General features: G+C 41.1%; 1 protein-coding gene across 1 annotated transcript in view; it reads left to right on the top strand.

The window, feature by feature from the left end:
- The window catches only part of sema4bb (sema domain, immunoglobulin domain (Ig), transmembrane domain (TM) and short cytoplasmic domain, (semaphorin) 4Bb), a 47258-nt gene extending 41360 nt beyond the window's left edge, over nucleotides 1–5898 (top strand). The window contains exons 10-15 of the mRNA XM_030048296.1: nucleotides 252–402; nucleotides 1147–1357; nucleotides 1582–1697; nucleotides 3121–3278; nucleotides 3746–3837; nucleotides 4212–5898. Of these exons, the coding sequence (XP_029904156.1) occupies nucleotides 252–402; nucleotides 1147–1357; nucleotides 1582–1697; nucleotides 3121–3278; nucleotides 3746–3837; nucleotides 4212–4984 (1501 nt within the window). The 3' untranslated portion in view covers nucleotides 4985–5898. The remainder of the gene's footprint in view (nucleotides 1–251; nucleotides 403–1146; nucleotides 1358–1581; nucleotides 1698–3120; nucleotides 3279–3745; nucleotides 3838–4211) is intronic.
- Nucleotides 5899–20750: the final 14852 nt, after the last annotated feature.

The raw sequence follows: 20750 nt of genomic DNA, 5'->3' as shown, positions 1-20750 counted from the left end.
TTATGGCACTTTCTTTACTTACATTTGGTCATTCACATGGAAAAGTAACATCATATACCCACAGCAGAAGGTTTCCCCATTGAAGTGTTTGCACTTCAAATGATTTAATTCCACTTCTTAGTTTGTGCAGATTTTCACAGAAATCCTCACCACCAGAAACAAAGATTTTTATTTTATTTTTTTTTTTTACTAGATAGATTGCATTTTGAAACAAACCGTCCCAATCCCACTGTTTTTTCTTGTCTTATCAGGTATAAAGGCGCATCAGGCAGCTCAGCAGTGTGTGCCTTCACCATGGCCCAGGTGGAGAGGGCCTTCAGCGGACGCTACAGAGAGGTCAACAGAGAAACCCAGCAGTGGTACACCTACAACCATCCTGTCCCAGAACCACGGCCTGGTGCGGTGAGTGCTGCCCCCTACTGTGTCACCACAGGAAAATGTCTTTTTAAACACAATCCAGTCACATTTAAGAGCATGTTTCTTTGTATCAATGCATCAATTTCAGTCAGCTAGCACTGCTGTCAGTAAGTTTAAAAATGCTTGTTTCTTTACACAACAAATAAAATATGCATATGAATTCAGTCTCATGTGCAAACAATGGATATAGCAATTTTTCTGTGAAAAGCAGGTATTCTGTAGATGCTCTCCCTTTATTCTCTGTTGATTCTCCCATTTAATAGTACTATCACAATAAAACCCAACAAAACAGTGGCGCATATGTTACAAATGTAGGCTTGGGGCTCCAAGCCAGATTAGTGGAAGGTAGAAATTACCTGAATTACCTTAGTTGATGTACTGCTAAGTTGGTAAAACAGGACTCTGCAACTAAAGATAGGCTGGTTAACAGCTAGAATTGCGCCCAAATTACTAAATATTAGCATAAAAACATGGTTAAAAATCACTATATCAGCCAACACAACACAACAGTAGTATTGAAAGTCAGTTTGAGGTCAGAAGAAATATTAGAAAGTATTTTTCCCCATCCTATAAACAATTCTTGCTTTGAGTGTCTTTTACCCGGATGAATAAATAAAGCCACGGTCATTGTCTAAATAAAGGTCAATACCATACTTTTGCTCACTGTGACTTTGTTTATCTAGGAAATGGCAGAAATGCAATTTCAATTTCAAATCTACTCCCACACAGTGTGTGACCAACCATGCCCGGCAAATGGGTATCCAGTCGTCCTTACACATGCCTGATAAAGTCCTCAACTTTGTCAAGGACCACTTCCTGATGGACAGTGTGATCCGCAGCCCTCCCCTGCTGCTGAAACGCAGTGTGCGCTACACACAGATCGCCGTGCACAAGATCCAGGGCATGGAAAGAGCCTATGATGTCCTCTTCATTGGAACAGGTGCAGTGCATTTAGACAACAGCACATCTGTACAGTTAACATAAAGGCAATCTCTGAATATTTACATAATTTCTAGTGTAAAATCTTTGTTTCCCTGACAACACCTGTTTTAGCTCTGTTTATACTTACAGGCATGTTCTGTGTTAACAAATCATTTAATTTGCTTTTTCCCCCTCAAATTGGCCCCTGCCTTCAGCATAACTCACTTGTCCTCTTTTATCCAGATGATGGAAAACTGCATAAGGCCATCAACACCAATGACAAGATGCACATCATAGAGGAGATGAATCTGTTTCCTGAGCCTCAGCCTGTGCAGCACATCGAACTCGATCCTCAGAGGGTAAACCATCAGCCGTTCATAAATTCATTTGTGATGTTTTACAGCGAAGACTTGTGTAGTCTTAATGTAGCGGCAATGAAACACATTTTTCCCAAGCTGACAGTTATACTAGTTGAAGCTAAATGGGCAGGTGCCAGTTCATACTTTGGATCTTGTTTATTTGTAATAGTTGTATTTATTCCTAAACTGGAGAAATGGGAAAGTGTAGATCTCCCAATTCAGGAATGGACCTTCGACATTTCTTTTCCAGAGGGGCCACTCTGTTGAATTTTCTCATCATTTATAGCACCGTCTGGAACAGAGTTTATGATCCTCTCCGGCAGTTTACTCAGAGCTAAATTTCATTACAGTTCTCTCTTTATTACATAATGCTCTCTCTCTCTCTCTCTCTCTCTCTCTCTCTCTCTCTCTCTCTCTCTCTCTCTCTCTCGCTGGGCCAAAGCTGTCAGTCTTATCTATGGTAATGTAATCTTAGAAAAGTGCAACATAATTTTTGTGTGTGTATTCTTAGCTCCAAGTAAGAATGATGAAAGACTGAATGTCTTAGTAGGTAAGCCATTCAGTCTGTAATGTCTTAGTTGGTCATTTTTCTACACATGGTAGCCTAAATATAGAATGTACAGTAAGCTTTAACGTAATTATCTTACCTGAGGGTGCATTCTCTTCTTTAAGTAATAGGATCCTCTGTATGTCAGCATCACTGTCACATTCTACATGGTGAAAAATGCATTTATTGGTGTCATGGCTTTTACACCGTGGTTAGCGGTGGATACGCACTTTTTGAAAAGTTTTCTACAAAGTGTACAAAACATAGAAACGAGTAAATACATTGGGTGAGAACAAGAGAGATTGCTGGAGTCGTCAACACGGTTACAGTGCGTCCTTGACCAATCTCATTACTCGGCCGACATCAAGTATCAAACAAGTAAATATAGTTAGGTGTTTCATTTTTGTTCTGTTATTTTGTTGCTCATATGCAATTGCTTTAACATGGTTTCACATTACTGAAATGAAAATGAGTCAGTTCTTCTTCTTTTTTTTTTTTTGGCTCCTCCTGATCTTCTGGTGTGAAATTCATATTATACTGTAGAGGAGTGAAGTATTAAAGAATAAGTTTAGCTCCTTGTCATTGTTAGTCATAAGCTTCCTTCAGTATGTTTATTTTATAGAACATATAGCCTACAGATATCCCAGAGGCACAGCAAGGGAGGTGCTCAGAAAATATTTCCAAAGGTCTGGTTTGACACTGTTTTCTTATTATCCGCTGTTCTCAGCATCACCTTCCAGTATGGCGTCTTTACAGCGACCCTCAGATTTCTTCCCATCGAGCTCAGTTTCACGAAGCAAAACAGAACTGAACCTGGCTGTGGCCTCTGTTGCATAATCACATACAGGTGTTTCTATTTGTGTTTCTTTTCTGCAGGGCCTGTTGTTTGTCTCATCCTACTCCGGGCTGGTGGAGGTTCCTGTGGCTAACTGCTCCAACTACCTGAGCTGTGGAGAGTGTGTGTTGTCCAGAGACCCCTACTGCGCCTGGACCGGAAGACTGTGTCGAGATGTCAGGATGGCTCCGCCTGACAGGTAGGAGGTCACACACACACACACACACACACACACACACACGCACACGCACACACTCTGTAGATGGCCTATTGAAAATATGAGCCATTCATTCCTGAATATCCAATGTCTTATTTTCAGTTCATATGCCTTTAATTTCAGGTACAAATAAGGATGTTTTTTGATCTCACACAGTTATAGAACATATTTATGCATTGTTTTTTTTGTTTTTTTTTAAGCCATCTCTACTATGTGTGATGTGTAAAAATATATCCATACAGCACACAAAACAAGCATGTGATATTTAGTCATGTGCTTGAACCGGTGCCCTTTTAAAAGAAGATTGGTCTCTCTTAGTCATAATCACTGGGCTGTGTTTATAAGTCTTGCTATTAAAGGCTTCCACAGGATAATAAGCGCATATGTACAAGGTTCCTCTCATTACTGCTGCTAAACCCACCCTGTTGTTCGCTATGTTTTTGTTTCAGTCACTGGCAGCAGGATGTAGAAGAGGCTGATACTTCAGCTATTTGCAACAGGACATTCCCCAGCGCCCGATCTCCCAGACCAGCAACCTCCCGTGAGTGTCTTGGTCTCCTGTCTGTGCACTTCTCCTTAATTATAGTGTTGTCAGGCAGTTGGTCTCTCATCTGTCATCATCCACTCAGCGCCAACACGGACATGAGTTGTCAGGAAAAGTTGTCAAGTACAGTGCTGACGCACATGCAGAAGTGATGCCAGATAACACTGAGCAGTTCTGCATATAGGAAATATAAGCTATTCATTGCAATGATTCACACATGTATGTTAGTCGCAAAATCAGAATGGTACAACATGCAGTGATTTTTAATTTACCACACGCACAGACTGCTTTCATGGTTTCCTACCGCATTTCAGTTCTCCCCCTCTAATGAAAACTTCAAGTGTTTAAAACATTGCTTTTGGTTTTTATAGGTGGCTCCCATTGCCAGCTCATAACTATCCCGGCCAACACCTTCAGAGTCCTGCCCTGCAAGCTGCGCTCCAATTTAGCACGGAGGAGGTGGCACTACAGTGATAGTGCCAGCCAGTTCCTGTACGCCACTCCTGAGGGCAACCTGGTGGTGGTGGCGCAGGCCGACAAGCTCGAGACCTACGAGTGCTGGTCGGAGGAGGAGGGCTTCCGTCAGCTGCTGGCCAACTACTGTGTGAGGGCAGAGCCTCGGCAGGAGAGCACCACTCTGATCGGTCACTCGCGTACGCCGCACATCGAGCGAGAGGAGACCATCATCTTGCCTGGAGAGTCGCGTTCCGCACAGGTCCACACCAAGACCTACTGGAACGAACTGATCGTGGTCTGCACCCTTTTGGCGTTCTCCCTGGTGGTGTTTTCCCTGTTCGTCGTCTACAGGAACCGCGATCGCATGAAGTCCATGCTGAAGCAGGGGGAGTGCCCGAACATACAGCAGAAGAAGCCAAGGATAGTAGGGAAGCCCACCGAGAGCTTACCCCTTAACGGTAACACCATACCTGTCTCCACTTCTGACCACAAGGGCTACCAGACGCTCAATGACAACTACATCTGCAGCACGCCAACCCACGAGTCCTCGCCAGACAACAGCAAGAGCTTCTCCGAGGCCTCTGATAGGCGGCCACTCAACCTGAAGGAGAGCCACGTGGAATACTCCCCAACCTGCCCTCGGCCCAGAGTCAGGTTAGGCTCAGAGATCAAAGACTCGATCGTATGAGTGTGCACTGGACGCTTAAGATGCTAACGCTGTATCTCCATGGAGGTGCAGGCTAAAGCCACCAAGCGAGGAGAGGAGACACTGACACCCTCCCACATCACAGCACATCTTTTTATTTTGTGTCATCTATAATCTGTGATCAGTACGGAGGTCATTTTCTTTAACCATTTCCACTCCGAAGCCAGTGGTTGTTCCTGTTTTCATGGGGTGGAGAGTTCTGCTGTGTGGAAGAGGAATCAGCGTGACATTCCGGTTTCAACCAGAATCACTGAGCCATGGCAGCTGATAAGAATAGTTGTAACACAGTCCTCATTTGCCTGAATCATTCTCATAGCCACTAATGGTGGGCATGTTTGAGTGTGTGTGTGTGTGTGTGTGTGTGTGTGTGTGTGTGTGCATGTACTCGTGCACATGCTCTGCAGAAGATTGCAATGTCTATTCTTCTGTTGTCGAGCAGTTGCCTCAGTAGCACGATGCTACAAGTCATGCAAACTCACCAAGAATTCAGGTCTGGGAGAGGATAATAATTTTAATGCATATACATCATAATCCATACATTATGAACGCAAAGTCAGAAGCACACTGATTAACCCTTGCTCAACAAAATGTCCAGCTGTATAAGGATAACGGTGATGAAAGATGAGGATCAGGTAGACCAGGAGAAGACCACATATTAGATGGAGTCTTCTTTATCCCGTGAGGACACGAATGAAAAAGACAGCGACTTGAAGAAAGATAAAGAGTTGCCACTGATCAACAAATGTGCTCGTAATTGATGTTGCAGGACCTAAATAAATAGTGTTTCTCAACCATTAGATTACTGTGCCATGGTAGCTCAAAGCTACATGAATCAAAAAAAAAAAAAAAAAAGTCTCCAGTCATCTGAGACAGCCACGTTCATTGACCTGCAGGACCAGCATGAACTGACTTCATAGATGTCCTCTTTGAGGCGCAGTTGGCCCAGGATAGACCTTGTATCAGAGGGAGCGAAAGGACTTTAGGCATTCGGGGGGAGGTCATTGGAAGCACAGACAGCCAAGAAAAGAGAGGAACTCCCACACCTCTAGCATGTTCAGGGCAGCACCAAAATCATAGTGCGCACTGTGCCAAAAACAATCTTGATTGTATTATCTAAATGCAATAGTGCCATTCTCTTATGACCGCTTCATCTCATGCCTTCTGTTAGCATTCATCTGTCAACAGAGCAGATAGTCCTGGACCAGAATTGGGTATCAAAAAAGTGTCTTGGCACTAGAAAACTCCTACGTTAAAACCAAATTTGAAGTGCAAGGAAATTTCTCTAGACTGTTAGCTGATATATCTCAGTCTACACTGTGCAAAATGATTTTCCATAATCTATGAATTAGGGTCATGTCTCAGACGACATGACATGAAGATGTCACATGATGGAAAAATGTTTTGCAATTGTCCTTCAGCTACTCTAAAAAGGGTTTATCGTTTTCTTGGCAACAGCCCGTCACATGTTATTGAAGTAGTGATAATAAATGCCAAGAACACAGACATGTCATTTTTGTTGGTGGACGTGTCTGTCCAGAAAATTTACGCCCCGGTAAAGAAAATGAAAAATAACTCAATGACCTGGAGGGGGTCACATCTTTTGTCTAGACTGCAGCTGCACTGTGTTGTGAGGTAGATGCATATGGCTCTGTACTACCTGAGCATAATCACTCCAGCTTACATTTCTTAGATACATGCATCCACTACACTCAGTCAAATGTTCAGGCCATGTTAAATGTGAAAGCACAAGTGATCAGGGTGTTGAATACTTCCAGGTTGTTTGCACATTTCAATGAAATTTCTGAAATTTGTAGATTGGGAGAATGTTTGAAGAAATGCAACTACTGAGAAACAGAAGATTTGACTGATACCGAAAAGGATGTATTATTAAATCAATTATTATTGTGACAGGGACCATTGCGGCCATTATGAATACTATTACAACCACATTGCTCAGACTTTGTTGAGACTTAAAAAGCAGAGATTTTTCCAAAGATGTAGGAAACTGTAATTATAGTGTTGTGTAATACTGAATTTTAAAAAAATTCCAGGGCCACAAGGACAACATGGCACCATATATGTCTTAGAAAACATCACCAGTTTGCTGTAATGATCAAGTTACCTTACAGTATATATTCCAACATCTTACAAAATCAATATTTTGCTATATCGAACACTGAGAAGACGACAAAACGCTATTGTGTCTGCTACAAGTTTGACAAAGTAATTGCACAGCATACTGCGCAACAGTGGTCAGTGTTTTTTTTTTTTTTATTTTGTTTTTGTTGTGTATATATCTGTACTTAATATTGTGTGTTTTTAAGGGACCTTGTGCAAGATGTGTTGTAGCGATAGTTTTAAAACTAGAGAGTGCACACTGCTGATATTTTTTCATAATGCTTTACTGCCTTCCTCAGCCTACATTTCTCGTCTTGCACAAAATAAGGAACACACACTCCTCAGTACATTGTAAGTTCAACATCTGGGCTCATATTTACCAAGCACGTCAAAGCGGGAACTTTTTTGTTGTTGTTGTTGTTTTTTTTGCCTTGTTTGTCATATTGAATTGTCTTTGTCCTGTTTGCTGACTAGCCAAATGATGCTGACCAAATAAAGAGATGTGTTCACTTTTCAAACAGATGTATGGCAAAAACAGTACATTAAAGGTACCTTGGCTAAAATGGTATGTGTAGGAGACAGTGGAGTGGAGCAGACACAGTTTGACGCTCCACCCGGGTTTGTAAGCTGCAGTAGAGCCAAGCACACCCTGCCAAGCTATGAACAGCCGACTTTGAGATGCTCGAGAGATAAAGGCCACAGCGAACTTTCAAAATGCCTTTAAGATGTAACGTTGTTTTGCCTTTGTGCCACACATTTTACACCACCCAGCCGTGACCTCACACACACTCTCACTCAGTAGTGTGGTGAAAGGCTTGATTGTAGCCCTCTGTGGGCACACTTACTAGCTCCACCACCACACCACACAGGTTGACAGCAGAATGGATCCACCCTGTAACTTTACCCGCAAACAAGAAAGGGAGCTGCTCAAAACCTCGCCTCGTTTTTTTTTTTTTTTTTTTTTCTTTGTGCGTGTCAAAAGTGATACTGTGGATACTCATAGGAAAGAGCTTACTGAGGCATTCACTCTAACAATGTAATCTCATAATAGAAAAGCTCAAGTTAATACTATTTGGTCGTAAATGTTAGTTATGCCAGAAGGTAAATTCTCTATGCTATACAGATATATTTATTAAAGACACATGCTTTTGATCAAAAAGCAAAGAAGAAGAAGAATAATAATACCATGGTGATTAATAATAACTTTTGAGTGGCTCCCAAGTAATGCAACATACTGTACTGTACATGAATGTAGCCAAGTGAACTAGCCTATAATATATCACACATTTTGCAGAGCGTCTTCAAGGATATTACAGCAGTCTATTTTTCCTAAAACGGCTAAAGCAGGCAATCCATTGCATCGTCTTTTATGTTTGTTTGTTTTTTTTTTTTTTTTTTTTTTTTTTTAGAAACAGTCACACTACAAGGAAACAGCACAATAGAAATAATTAATCAGTTTTGTGCTGCGCTATGTAGTATTACAGTAAAATGCAAGCACAGCTCCAAATCCTCCACGTCGGCCGTGAGACACAGCAGCAGCTCTGCCTCAGCATACTGTTACACCATAAGCTTAATTGACTGAAGAACTATTAGACTAATGTGGTCTTGTAAGCTTGCATGAAAATGTGTTGGGTTTTTTTTTTTTAATTGGATTTGTTGTGTACAAAAACATGTTGTGAACTGTATTTTTTGTATCATATATTGATATTGTGACTGTTGTTTTTATTATATTGTACATAAAAAGCACTTTATTTTAATTTTTTAAGATAAATAAAATCCATGTTTTGAAACATGCATGTGTGCGTCCCATCTGTATGTTGCTGCTTTGATGCTGCCTCCTCTTCAGTTTTGCATAGAACTGATGGGAGCGGTGACAAAAAGGTGAAAAAGAAGGGAGATTTGAATACCAAATATTGTATTTCCATATAACCTCAGCAGTGAAAACATCACAAAGTTGGTCTGTAAACAAAACAGTGAAGTTTATAGAAAACTATTTTCCAAGGGCTCATAGAATAAAACATACTGATGGTGGCAGTTTGTCATCCTGAGAGGAAATTATGGCCCACAGAGCAGATTTTGCAAGGATTTCATATAATATTCATAACTAACACTAATGTCAGGAGAGGTTGGTCCACACCAGAAACTACGTGTTTGTAATATTCTGTAGATACTTAAAATGTGATGCGCAGACACCCAACAACATATGAATATCGGAGTGCATGGGTCACACCCTTTGCTGCCTCAAGCTTCTTCGCGCAGCGCTGTCATTCATGTCCTGGCCTGTGAGTGTGGTGAGATATCAAATGCTAACTATGCAGATAGTGTACAAAATATATACATAGGTAAACACATTTAAAACAAATACACAAAAAAGAGTTAAAAACATTAAGAAATAGGACTAGAAAATAAATAAATGAATAAATAAATGACTTACTGACAAAAGTAAGGACTGGGATAAGATATGGTATTCTCTTTTAAGATGAAAGAAAAAAATACGTCAATGGGATGGTGCATAAGTAACCTTTGGGTGATTTTAAATGAGCAAATTCCACAGCAACTGTCTTCTAATCTAACTTTTTTGCCTGCAGCTCTCTATGATATGCATTTTATTTTTGTCCTGTTCACAAATTCCCATTCAGACTTGACATCAGTATTTTCCATTGCTTTCCAATGTGGCCCATCACCCATGGTCCTAAAATGTTGCTATCAGTGTTTTGAATTTGGCCAGTATTCTGCCTGTATATAAAAAGCTAAATTAAGAAGGAAGTGATAAAAGCACTGAAAGTTGGAATACGATTAAGTTACAAACTGAATGAAGAAAAACTCTACTCTGTAAGTGGATTAAGCATGTAGCTTATCTGGCCACCAAGAGTAGTGGTTCTTTGATTTTTTTTTTTTTTTTTTTTTCAGCCCATGATCCAAATTGGTTGAGTGTTGCCCAGGGAAGCAGTGGCTCGCTTCTTATCTAGGGCCTCAGCAAAAGCGGCCCTGCAACACGCTGGCCTGGAGGCAGTGGCTGATTCATGTTGAGCGAGAGCGTTACATTTGATTTGGCTTTCTGTCCAGTTCAGGATGTAGCCATGCTGTCTGTGATCATGTACCTGCTGTGGGCTTTAAACTGCAGCATTGGCAGATCTAAAAGCACAAACTGATGAGGTCAACACCATCGCCCTTCCACAGCAAATCTTCCTGCAAAACTCACCCCCGATCCCCCACCAGCATCAAACCCGAGCACTACTTCTTGTCACGCCGACATGGGCTCTGACTCCTTTACGGGTCAGGCCCACATCCTGATTACAGTGGTGAACAACGCCGGCTTCATTATCTTGAACAGCAAGGACTTGGCCATAAAGAAGGCCGCTCTACAAGACCTCTCTGTGCCCTTTCTCCCCGGCCGAGCGGCACAGGCAGTTCAAAGGCAGACGCAGCTCTGGCATCTGCCTTCACGCCTCGCCAGCGTACAACACAGAGGATGCTGGTGGAAACATCAGTGGCCCTACATGTGTGTTTGAGTCCAGAGCCACAGCACAGACAGCTGTACTCACAGATGAAAAAAAATCTGGAAAATTCTAGGACACAGATATAGAAAAACTCAAGGCTGATTTGCCTGGACACTTTTGACAAGTTTCCATCCGGATTCAGCTTATTTTTCCTATTTTCTTCCATTGTTTTTTTATTGTCTTTCTGATCTAGAACCATTGTGGCGGTGTATATGAGCCCGGCGCTGCCCGCGTGACTGTCCCCTGTTTTGATGAGCCAAGTCTAAAGGCACAGCTTCGAAAGAGAGAGCACATATCCCTTTCTTTTCATGTCAAAGGTGAGAATACCAAGAATGAGGCTGCCAGAAAAGACGTGGTGCTCTTTTTGATATGACTGTTAGTTTGTTCAGAGAGGTTGTGCTGTACTGTAAATTACCGTACGTGCACTTTTCTCCACCGCTATCATTTCAGGTCATGGTTTGCTTTCGAGAGCTTAAAGATTCTCACTACCTGTTAGCAGAAAAATATTCTGTCCTTCTTTTTGCCTCTTACTCTCTGTATACACACTGCACATGCATGTTTCTTCTCTCACTAACTCACTCTGTCTTTCCTCTTTCACTCTTTCTGTCCGTTACAAACACACACATACTCTCTCACTACATGCTCCCCTTCTGTCTCCCTTGGTTTCTTGTAGTTGTTATCAATCTCATATTGTTCATCACACACAAAAACGTTTTCCTGACCTTTGTAAATGGCTTGTAAAATGCTCAAAATTCACATGCATCAGTGGCAAAATTCTTAATTTTTTTTTTTTTTTTTTTTTTTTTTTTTTGGAAAAATACACCATCACAGCCCCCTTTTGCTTTCTCCAGGTATCAGTCTGGCTGCAAATCAAATAATCTAATAATCCAACTGACCATGTAGTACAAAATGCAATGAAAATATTAGACATCTGAACATTTATTAGATACCAAGACTAAACAACAAGGATACCCTATGCTCTACACACACAGACCTACAATTTTAGAATAATTGGTTTATGACTTGTAAGTACAGATACAGGGACATAACACTGGCAGTGTTTTTCTTTTTCTTTTTTCTTTTTTTTTTCCATCTGGAACCATTATAGCCATGCAATTTAAGCCCCTCGCTCCCCAAAAAGCTTTCCTAGTACTACTACCACTACCACATCATAATTATTGTTGCGGTTGTCATAATCGTCATTAATCATCAGTTTTTATCATCATGATCCCAATCTGATCCTTATCATCACTGCCGTCATTAGCATCAGCATCACTGCTATTATCATAATCGCCATCAGCAGCAGCTCTATCATCTCATTATCAGAATTATTATCATCATAACAAATATCAAGACATTTCTATTATCTTTCAAAGACCCCCCCCCCCTCCCCTCAGAAATGTGTTTTTCTTACATTTATGTGCCCTAAAATGTCTGAGTTTGTCTGTGCTGACTTGTATCTGTGCAAAGTTTGTCACTAGAGACCCTGCTGAAGGTGGAGGTGTCTCTGCACGCACCTTAAATCTGAGATTCAGACGAACCCCAGGCCAGCAGGATTTGGTACGTCACAAATCTGACAGCCAAGCCCTCAGCTGACAGGTTGGTGCTTTGCATATCATTAACACTCGCACTGCCAGTTACATGAGTGCCTGGAGTGTTTTATTTTCAAAAAAAGAAGAAAAAAAAAAAAACAGACCAACTCAACATGGCTGCTTCACATGAATAATATTAGTTTAATTAAGAGATTGCCTGATTTTTTGCATGGTTAGATTATCAACTATGGCATAACTGTCACGAGTGTCACTATAGGGACTTTGTGGTTCAGTGTATTCAGTATTCAGAGCTGACCAACACAAGTGCTTTATTTTCAGAAAAATTAACAGGACGAACTCGAAATGGCTGCTTCACATTAACAATATTTGTGTAACTAAGAGATTTGCAGAGAATTTTTTTTTTTTTTTCATGGGTTATAAGATGGGGTGCGAGCAGGCAAGGGGGTGTGTGGTGACTATCTGGATATTAATAGATCCATGCATGCTTAATGAGTGCAAGGTGTAGAGTTATATCTGAGGGATGTTCTATCATGGGAAAAAAATATCAAAATATGTAATATTGATGAATATTGAATATTGACGGAGATGATTTTTGGGGGGTTAATTAATGACCAGAGGGGGATTTTAAGCTTATACTTTCAAGTATCAGGAATTTTTAAACAAGTGTACCTGAAATTCTTTTATTCTTTTCTTTTACTTTTTTTTTTTTTTTTTTTTTTTTTAACTTTTGGCTACATCTGGTGAAAACATAGAAGTCCTCACATCTTCTTACCTCCTCATGCTGAAATTCTCTGACTGTAATCAACATCAAGTTGCAAACACCCAGCTCATCTCGATGATTCAGAGTTCCCATAACAAGGGCACAATATGGGTGATCTCCCCTGAGACGGGCAAATATTTATCATCTGTCATGGACTTACAAACATCTGGAAATCAGACTGAACATCAGCCGGAATGGTTATAAGACTAAAGGAAAGCTGAGGGGAAGAAGTTGAAAGGAAACAGGCCAGCAAAGTGGGTCCAGCTTTTTAAATATAAATTTTGACCATCTGGTCCCATAAACAAGTACCAGAGTCTCAGTGAAGAGTATTTTATTCCCTATAAAATTCACTACAGTGAAGCCAGGTTTATTACTTTTCAGCCATAAATATTCAAATTTGCAGTCAAGATAAATACAGTACATTATTGCTAAAGAGGTTCTCGTGGTGTTCCCCTGGGTGCAAATATGCAATAAAATGTGAAATACCTGAGGTGATATCTAATGCATTATCAGCCTGTAAGACTCCTCACAACAGTATTTGCAAGTGAAGTGTGAGCCATTAACAGATCCTATAAGAAGTCCCAGGACATCCCCAGGAAAAGAAACAATTATTTACTTTTGTTATCATTTAATTTGTCAGTTTTCTGGCATAATGCTGTAAAAGTTAGTACGGCTCTCCGCAAGATGCCAGCAACATGTCTCTCTATTATGGAATTAGCATGGAAATCTTTTGAGAATTGCACAGTTGTAGCACCCCTGCTACTGTTTTGGCAACCAGATGACCATACGCATGGTTGCCAGATACCTGGAGCACATAACTATTAGGTGCCTAAAACCTGACTGGTGTGTGGTGAGTTAGCCATTTGTACCTGGCTTTAAAATCTTCATCCAGATTTTTCATGCATCTACAATACAGACATGTGCAGGCAGTCTGGAAACAACACACACAGCAAAAAAAAAAAAAAAAAAAAGGAAAATCAGCCACTCATTCTTAAGAAAATACTGTAGTTTCTGCAGATGACTGACCACATGTGGTTGTGGATATATTCCTACATAGATATTTGTATAAAATAGCAGTTTTATAGGATGAGTAGTCTCATGCAGTCAGAACTCCAACAGGTATTATTTTGCCATTGTGTTTTCCAACAGTGCAAATATAATCAGGCCTATCATAGCTTCATAATTCATGTTAAGCTGTTCCACCCCATCGGTCCTTTTATCAGCAGCACTGTCAATCACTGTGATAGGGTGAAACAATATCTCTGCAGAATAATCTTTTGTTTATGTTCAGATAATGAATTTAGCCTTTAAAGACGAAGTGAGCCCTAAAAGGAGCTCACGCATACTGATGTGTTTTCCTCTGGCATGTGCACCATATGATCAGCACCGAACACAGAGTACATTTTGTTTAGTAAGTCTGCACCTTTTGACTTCAGATGTTTTGGATGAAATGCTCCTCGGAGTGCACGCACACCAGGAGATTTATTTATTTTACATATTTGATTAAATTCAGCGTCATTATGGAGTTTGAGATGGTGTGAGAATGGCTCTGCTGAGTCATTCTTGCCCTGATTTCCTAAGTGTGTTTGTTTCACATTTTCCCCTACAGGTCGTCAACTCACAGTGTGAATTACCTGAACAAATATGGAAGGCATTCATGTCTGCCCACAACAAGGGCACATCAGACCAGAGAGGAGAGTTGGCACTATGTTTAATCTTTCTTACTGTTTTCATGCCTTTACACCAAAGCAACAATGCAATCAATAAACTTCATCTGAATCCTTCTCTGATTTCTTGCTGCTTCAAAGCCTGTGTGCCAAAATGCGATGGACAAGAATTTATTCTATTCTGTTCAATTCATCTTAAAATCTTTTCATGTGCCCTTCCATACCGGCCCCTCAGCCTGTCCCTCCCTGTGAGTGACTCCACACAGATCAGACAGATGTTTGATGTGGTCTGCTACTACAAGGCTTCACACTTAGTCTACATTTAATAGCACAAAGGATATGATGTAATGCTGTATTTTTGGAAACCTGGAATGGATGCTTGAGAGAAATTCTTGGATGTTAGAGGAAAAGGTGCAAGAGCAGGTATGCTGTTGGGGCCATCAACAGCATACCTGCTTTGGAACTTAAATCCCCCCATCAACAGCATACCTGAAACATGGATGTTTCGGCGAATTTGGCCCACAACACTGCCTTCATGGTGGTGCTTATTAATGGAGGCAAACAGAGACAATGAGGAGTCAGTCAGATTTGGGATTGGATTGTTAATCAGTATCTGCAAAGGTCACATTGATAGCTTTTTCAATTGGGCAAACATAAAAATGAAAGCAAATCAGTGCATAATTATAGCTGCTATGCGGCAATGGGATGAAGCCAAGCAAATTGAGAGGTTGTGAAATACGATGAAGATGAGCAGTGAGAAGATGACAAATACAGTATGTGATATTAGAATAGGTTCTGTACAAGTTTTCTTTACCGAAGAAAATTTGTGTTCAAAATGTGTGCAGTATTGGATTCTTTGGAACTTAAAGCCCCCCCTCCAGTCATTGATTAAACTGCTAAAAATAATCTCTGTTCATTAATATTACAAATTTAGAAGTTTTTCCACAAAAAAAATCCTGTAATGCCTTAACCACACCTGCTGACACACCAGCTTGTAACTTGTATCATATTTGATAATGTATCCATGTTAAAAAAAAAAAAAAAAAAGGAAAAATTCAGCAGATCTCTTTGTTACACTAATATTGTTCAGGTGAAGCAGACATTTTAAGTTGGCCTGTTGATTTTTTGAAAACAACTCAAATGAGTGGCAGGTCTGGTGCTAATGACACAGAAAGCACCACCAGTTGCCATGATCGGTTCGTTAGGTATATGCCATGATAAACCTGGCCTGTCTGAATCCTGGTTGCTGAGCCCTCGGTACACTGCAGTTTAAAAGGGAAAAAAAAACCTCAGCCATGGTGCTGACTGCTTGTTTTGCTCCTGATGTCTCGTAGCTTATGAAAAACACCACATGGACATGTTAACAAGGTTAAAAACTTGATGATCATCAGAGAGGGTCTTTAAGCAATAGCAGCTGGTTTATGTGTTATGTTCAAAGCTATAACACACAGAAGGATCAGCAATCCCACTGACTGAGAGTGTTTTCACTTTTAATGTTGTCTCTTGATATGGGGACCTCTGAGTTTGACACAGGAACAAGCTGACCCAGGTAGTAAACCGGGCTACTAAAATTATCTGAGACAAACAGCTGCAGCACTCCAGAACATATACACCCTGTCCAGAAGTAAAAAGGCAAGCCAGGACTGCAATGACTCCCCCAGTCCTCTTCACTCATCAGTCCAGCTGCTGCCATCAGGCCGGATATTCAAGGACCCACTAGCAAGACAAAATGCAAAGGATCATTTGCGCCCTCTGCTGTGGCCATTCTCAGCAGAAACATAATTAAATGACTGCAATTTTGATTTTTTTTTTTATGCTTGTAAACCACACCCATGTTTCACTAACCGTGACCAAATTTTACACACTGAACTGGACATGACTCAAGAACATGTGGAAGATGTTTAACACCAATTCCTGCACCTAATCCTGAGATATAAACTTTTACTGTTAGAGCACCACCTATTGTTGGAACTGGAGGTGCTTTAGGACATTAGCCAAGGCTGAACAAGTGAAAATGTATGGTGAGTTTTGCATTGCTTCAACAAATGATTGATTTATGAAAGCTAGCTTTTCTCTTAAACTTTGCAAGCCATTTGTGAGCGCATGGTACAGAATATCAGCAAGAAAAGTAACAGCCAGAACCAGGGAGGTTCCCACAGTAAGTGAGATGAATTTAGTTGGACAAAATTTAAGTTGGACAAATCTATTTTGGATAATATGCAAAATCGTGGGAACTTTTCCAAGGTCAACATGGGAAATACATACATGGATAGACGCATCTGGACACAGAAACTTAAGGAAAATAATTTTGTTATAGCACCACCATCGGGCCAATTGGTATACTTTTTCTTGTCTGAGGAGTGGACTGAAACTTCCAACCTATCTGAAAAGTTTGGTCTCTTACAGTTTCTGAGATTCAGATATTTGTAGTGGAGAGGTAAGGGCAAAATATAGGGCAGTGGAGGGGTCACAGCACAGTAAGCAGTCTTCGACTTAATGTGACCTTCAGACGAATTTAAAAACATGTCACATTCGTAAATTGCTACATTGTTGACAAGCAAGACTTGGACACCCTGGGACTCGAACTGTTTTGTCCCCAGAGAAGTTGACTTGCAGAGTGAGCCACAGGGGAGACATGGTTTCTCACCCACAAATTATGTGTTGAGGCAATACAATCCTATGTGTCAAACTGGGGTATTTTTGTTGGTTTAAACTTAAAGTATTTACAACAGTAAAAATGTAGGTGATGAAATTCTGCAAAAAAAAGAACAACAAAAAAGCTTCATACCAGCAGCATTGTCATTTACCACAATCACAAGCATTTGAGTATCCTCACCATAGATGCTGATAGTTTCCACTGTAGCAGCAATATCTGTCACTTTGCATGTAATGCTGTTGATCTGAAATTGAAATCACAATAGATGCATTTGCCCTTTTGTTCACATTTCATTTACATAGAGCATACATATTGGTGACTGGTGTGAATGCTTATGAGTTAGAGTGATAGTTTGGATTTTTACCCATAGTCGTCCCTCACTGCCAGTCTGTCTCTTGCTGTCTGTTTTTCAGATACCAGGGGGGCAGGGGATCATCGGTGCCAACAGGGAGCGCCTGGGCCCAGTGCTCCTAGGTGTTAAAACAAGCTGTTTCCAGTTTTCTGTGGGAATCCATCTGATCTTTTGGGTTATCTTGTGTTTGCTTTATATTTTGATCACGCCATACAACGCTGACAGTAGTGATTTGTTCACAGCTCCAATTTTGTGAGATGTAGCCTGAGGTATAGTCTGCCTCATTTTGTATGCGCCTTTGCAGTCAGTGCTGTGCGCTCCTTGGTTCCTTTGTGTGACTCAGTTGTTTATAGTTACAGCCTCAATCTCAGATTTTATTGATACGCCTTCATGGGGTTTGTTGAATAAATGACAAACAACAAAGACGCTGCCTGTGTGAGCATGTGTGATAGGCTACTTCACTTGACAAGAGTCCAAGGACTGTCTAAGGCCGCGAGAGGCGAGACACAAGACATGGGGGATTTTGTGAGCTTTTGAAAAAAGTGCGTGCATTCTAAATTCATTATTTTATTAGACTCTAAAGATGAGCAAAATATGAAATAAAAATTCTCTTGTCCAAGCTGAGCGGCACATGAATTTAAGGTAATGGTAAGGGAAACACTGGGTTTGTGTCAATGTGCAGCAGCGAGGTGAGGATGTCGAGACATGGAGTCGAGACATTAATTTGCATTGGAATCTGCGTTTCCATTTTCCCCAGAGTCTGCTACTGGGGACACTATTTTGATGAGGGGGATGGGGATGCATGTGTTGCCGGTACCTGTGTCCATAAATTGTCTCTTCATTCCAAGTTGGTGCAGGGGGAAGTTGACGTGGGTGTATATCCCACGCTGCCTGTTCAGGGGTTGACTTTAATCATGGGTAATGATCTGGCTGGCAGCAAAGTTTGCTTTCACCTGCCTCTTGCTTGGCTGTTTCATCTTATTCATCTGGTGGGCAAGTTAAAAAGGGTTGGTGAGGGCTATTTTACTCCAGTTTTGGCATTCCTTCAGTAGTACAGAGCGATTAAAGTTCCAACTTTGCGTCTTGCATGTTTTCACCGGCTCTAAAACTCAAACACTATCAAGCATCCACTTACTACACACAGAACTGAGGCAAATTGGAGCAACCTGGAAGACCCCACTGTGTGTGGTCAGCTAAAAAAAATTTGAATTTGGTTGGTGTTAGGGCTCAAGGATTACTCGTTTAATATTACTAATACTACCATTTTGCTGACAATTATAACATAAGTTGAGCTGCTCGGCCAATGTTAAAGTTAAGTTGGTTCCATTTTCTTTATGTTATCTTTTACTCTATGCAGGATGAGTGGCAATGTTTGTGATAATTTACTTAACTTTAACAATGGTATGTGAACTGAATGCTCATTATTTTTCAGAATGAGAGAATTAAGGGAGAGCAAGGGACTGCTGGTAAGGCAGATTGAGACAGGTGTGAGATGCAAGTGGAGCTGAGCTGGCTGAAGTTTGAGGCAGCTGTAGACATTAAGGGTGCAGCACACACATTTCCATTGTCAGACTTTTTATGAAGGTTGACACACCAGGGCATGCTAAATGTACTCTTTGTGTTGAAGCTATAAACTGCAGTAGTCAGGGCTCACACTCCCTTTTGTCTCACTGTGAAAACAGGGTGCCACAAGCAGAGTCTGCAACATTTTATCAAGTTGCAGTATTAGTGTGCTAAGTGTTTGGTGAGTGAGACACCAACAGCAGGAGCAAAAGAGACACCAGCACCTGAAAAGATAAGGGAGAAAATAAAAATGTCAGTGCTTCCAGCTGACTGTGTGACAAATGCAGAGGTTGGTGTTGTTGCTCAGGACAGTGTAACACTCTTCTGTATATTGAATTAGAAAATTAACACCTCAAGACCAATGAGTTGACAAATTCTTGTGAAAGCAAAATTTTCTCCATGCTGTCAGTGTTAAGTGAAACTGACACAATTTCTTTAGTTAACTGTATTACTGTTTTAGTCAATGTTCCTGGGCACCATAGCAGAACACTCCCTCCTTCTCACTATGGCACCAGTCCTGGTGGAGCCTGCCTGAAATTGACAAGGTTACTCTTAGTGGCATGAAACTATCAACATACAAGATGAATACAAACACAGCTATAACATCCAAGATGGTTTATGGCTTAGGAAGAACATTAACCACCACCAGTAACAGCAACATGAAGGTCCTCTCTATGGCGGTGAGCTACTATCATGAAGATCTGGAGACGGTTGTGCTCTGCTGAGGTGATGAAGGTCAGTGCTACCAACTTGGAAACATGGAACAAGTTCCTCCTTGTTCCAAGTTCCTCACACATGACCTCTAAGTGGTGCACTCCTCCTGCAGCTGTGATGGAGTATTCCTCTGTTTCTCTGAGTCCAGGTTCACCAGAACCTTATTGCCAGGCTCCAGGACAGGTGGGTCCTGTGCTCTATGTCTCTAGTTTCAAGCACCTGATGATCTTTCTCTGCAGCATCCTACTGCTGGATGAGTGCCACATCTGGCCATTTGGGGTAGGTAGTGTAGTGCAAAGTTTTCTGCCCATCCAAAGCTCTGCTGGAATCAAACCCACTGGTGTAGTTGGTGTTTACATGTAGCTCAGCAGAGCTAATGGGATCCTTTTGTTTCAGGAACCTCTTTGCTATTTGGAAAGAGGGATGATGTGGACTTGACATCACATGCTCAAAGTTAAATTCTTGACTGAATTTCCTGAAGGTTTCACGTGTGAACTGGTGTCCAGTAACTGCGTGTAGCTTTCAGTTTTCTCACCATTGCAGTGGTTGGTAACTCCAGTATCTCCAGGTAATGGGAACATTAATCTGAGACTATGAGGTAAGGGTGAGCAGCTCAGACATCCAAATGGAGCTCGGAGTAGAGCTGTTGCTCTTGTGCATTGAAAGGAGCCATCTGAGGTGTTTTGGGCATTTAGTCAGGGTGGTTCTCTGTGGAGGTGCTCTGGGTATGAACAATAGGGAGGAGACCCTGTGGCAGACCAAGGACATCCATAATTCTAACCTTAAATCATGTAAGCATCACTCTAAATTGCAGAATCACTGTCAAATTGTGCTAATGACTATTCGTGTTATGTCCTGTAGCCCC

This window comes from Myripristis murdjan, chromosome 3, assembly GCF_902150065.1.
Source record: "Myripristis murdjan chromosome 3, fMyrMur1.1, whole genome shotgun sequence".
NCBI classification, from domain to species: Eukaryota; Metazoa; Chordata; class Actinopteri; order Holocentriformes; family Holocentridae; genus Myripristis; species Myripristis murdjan.
This window is presented reverse-complemented; position numbering and strand designations above follow the sequence as displayed.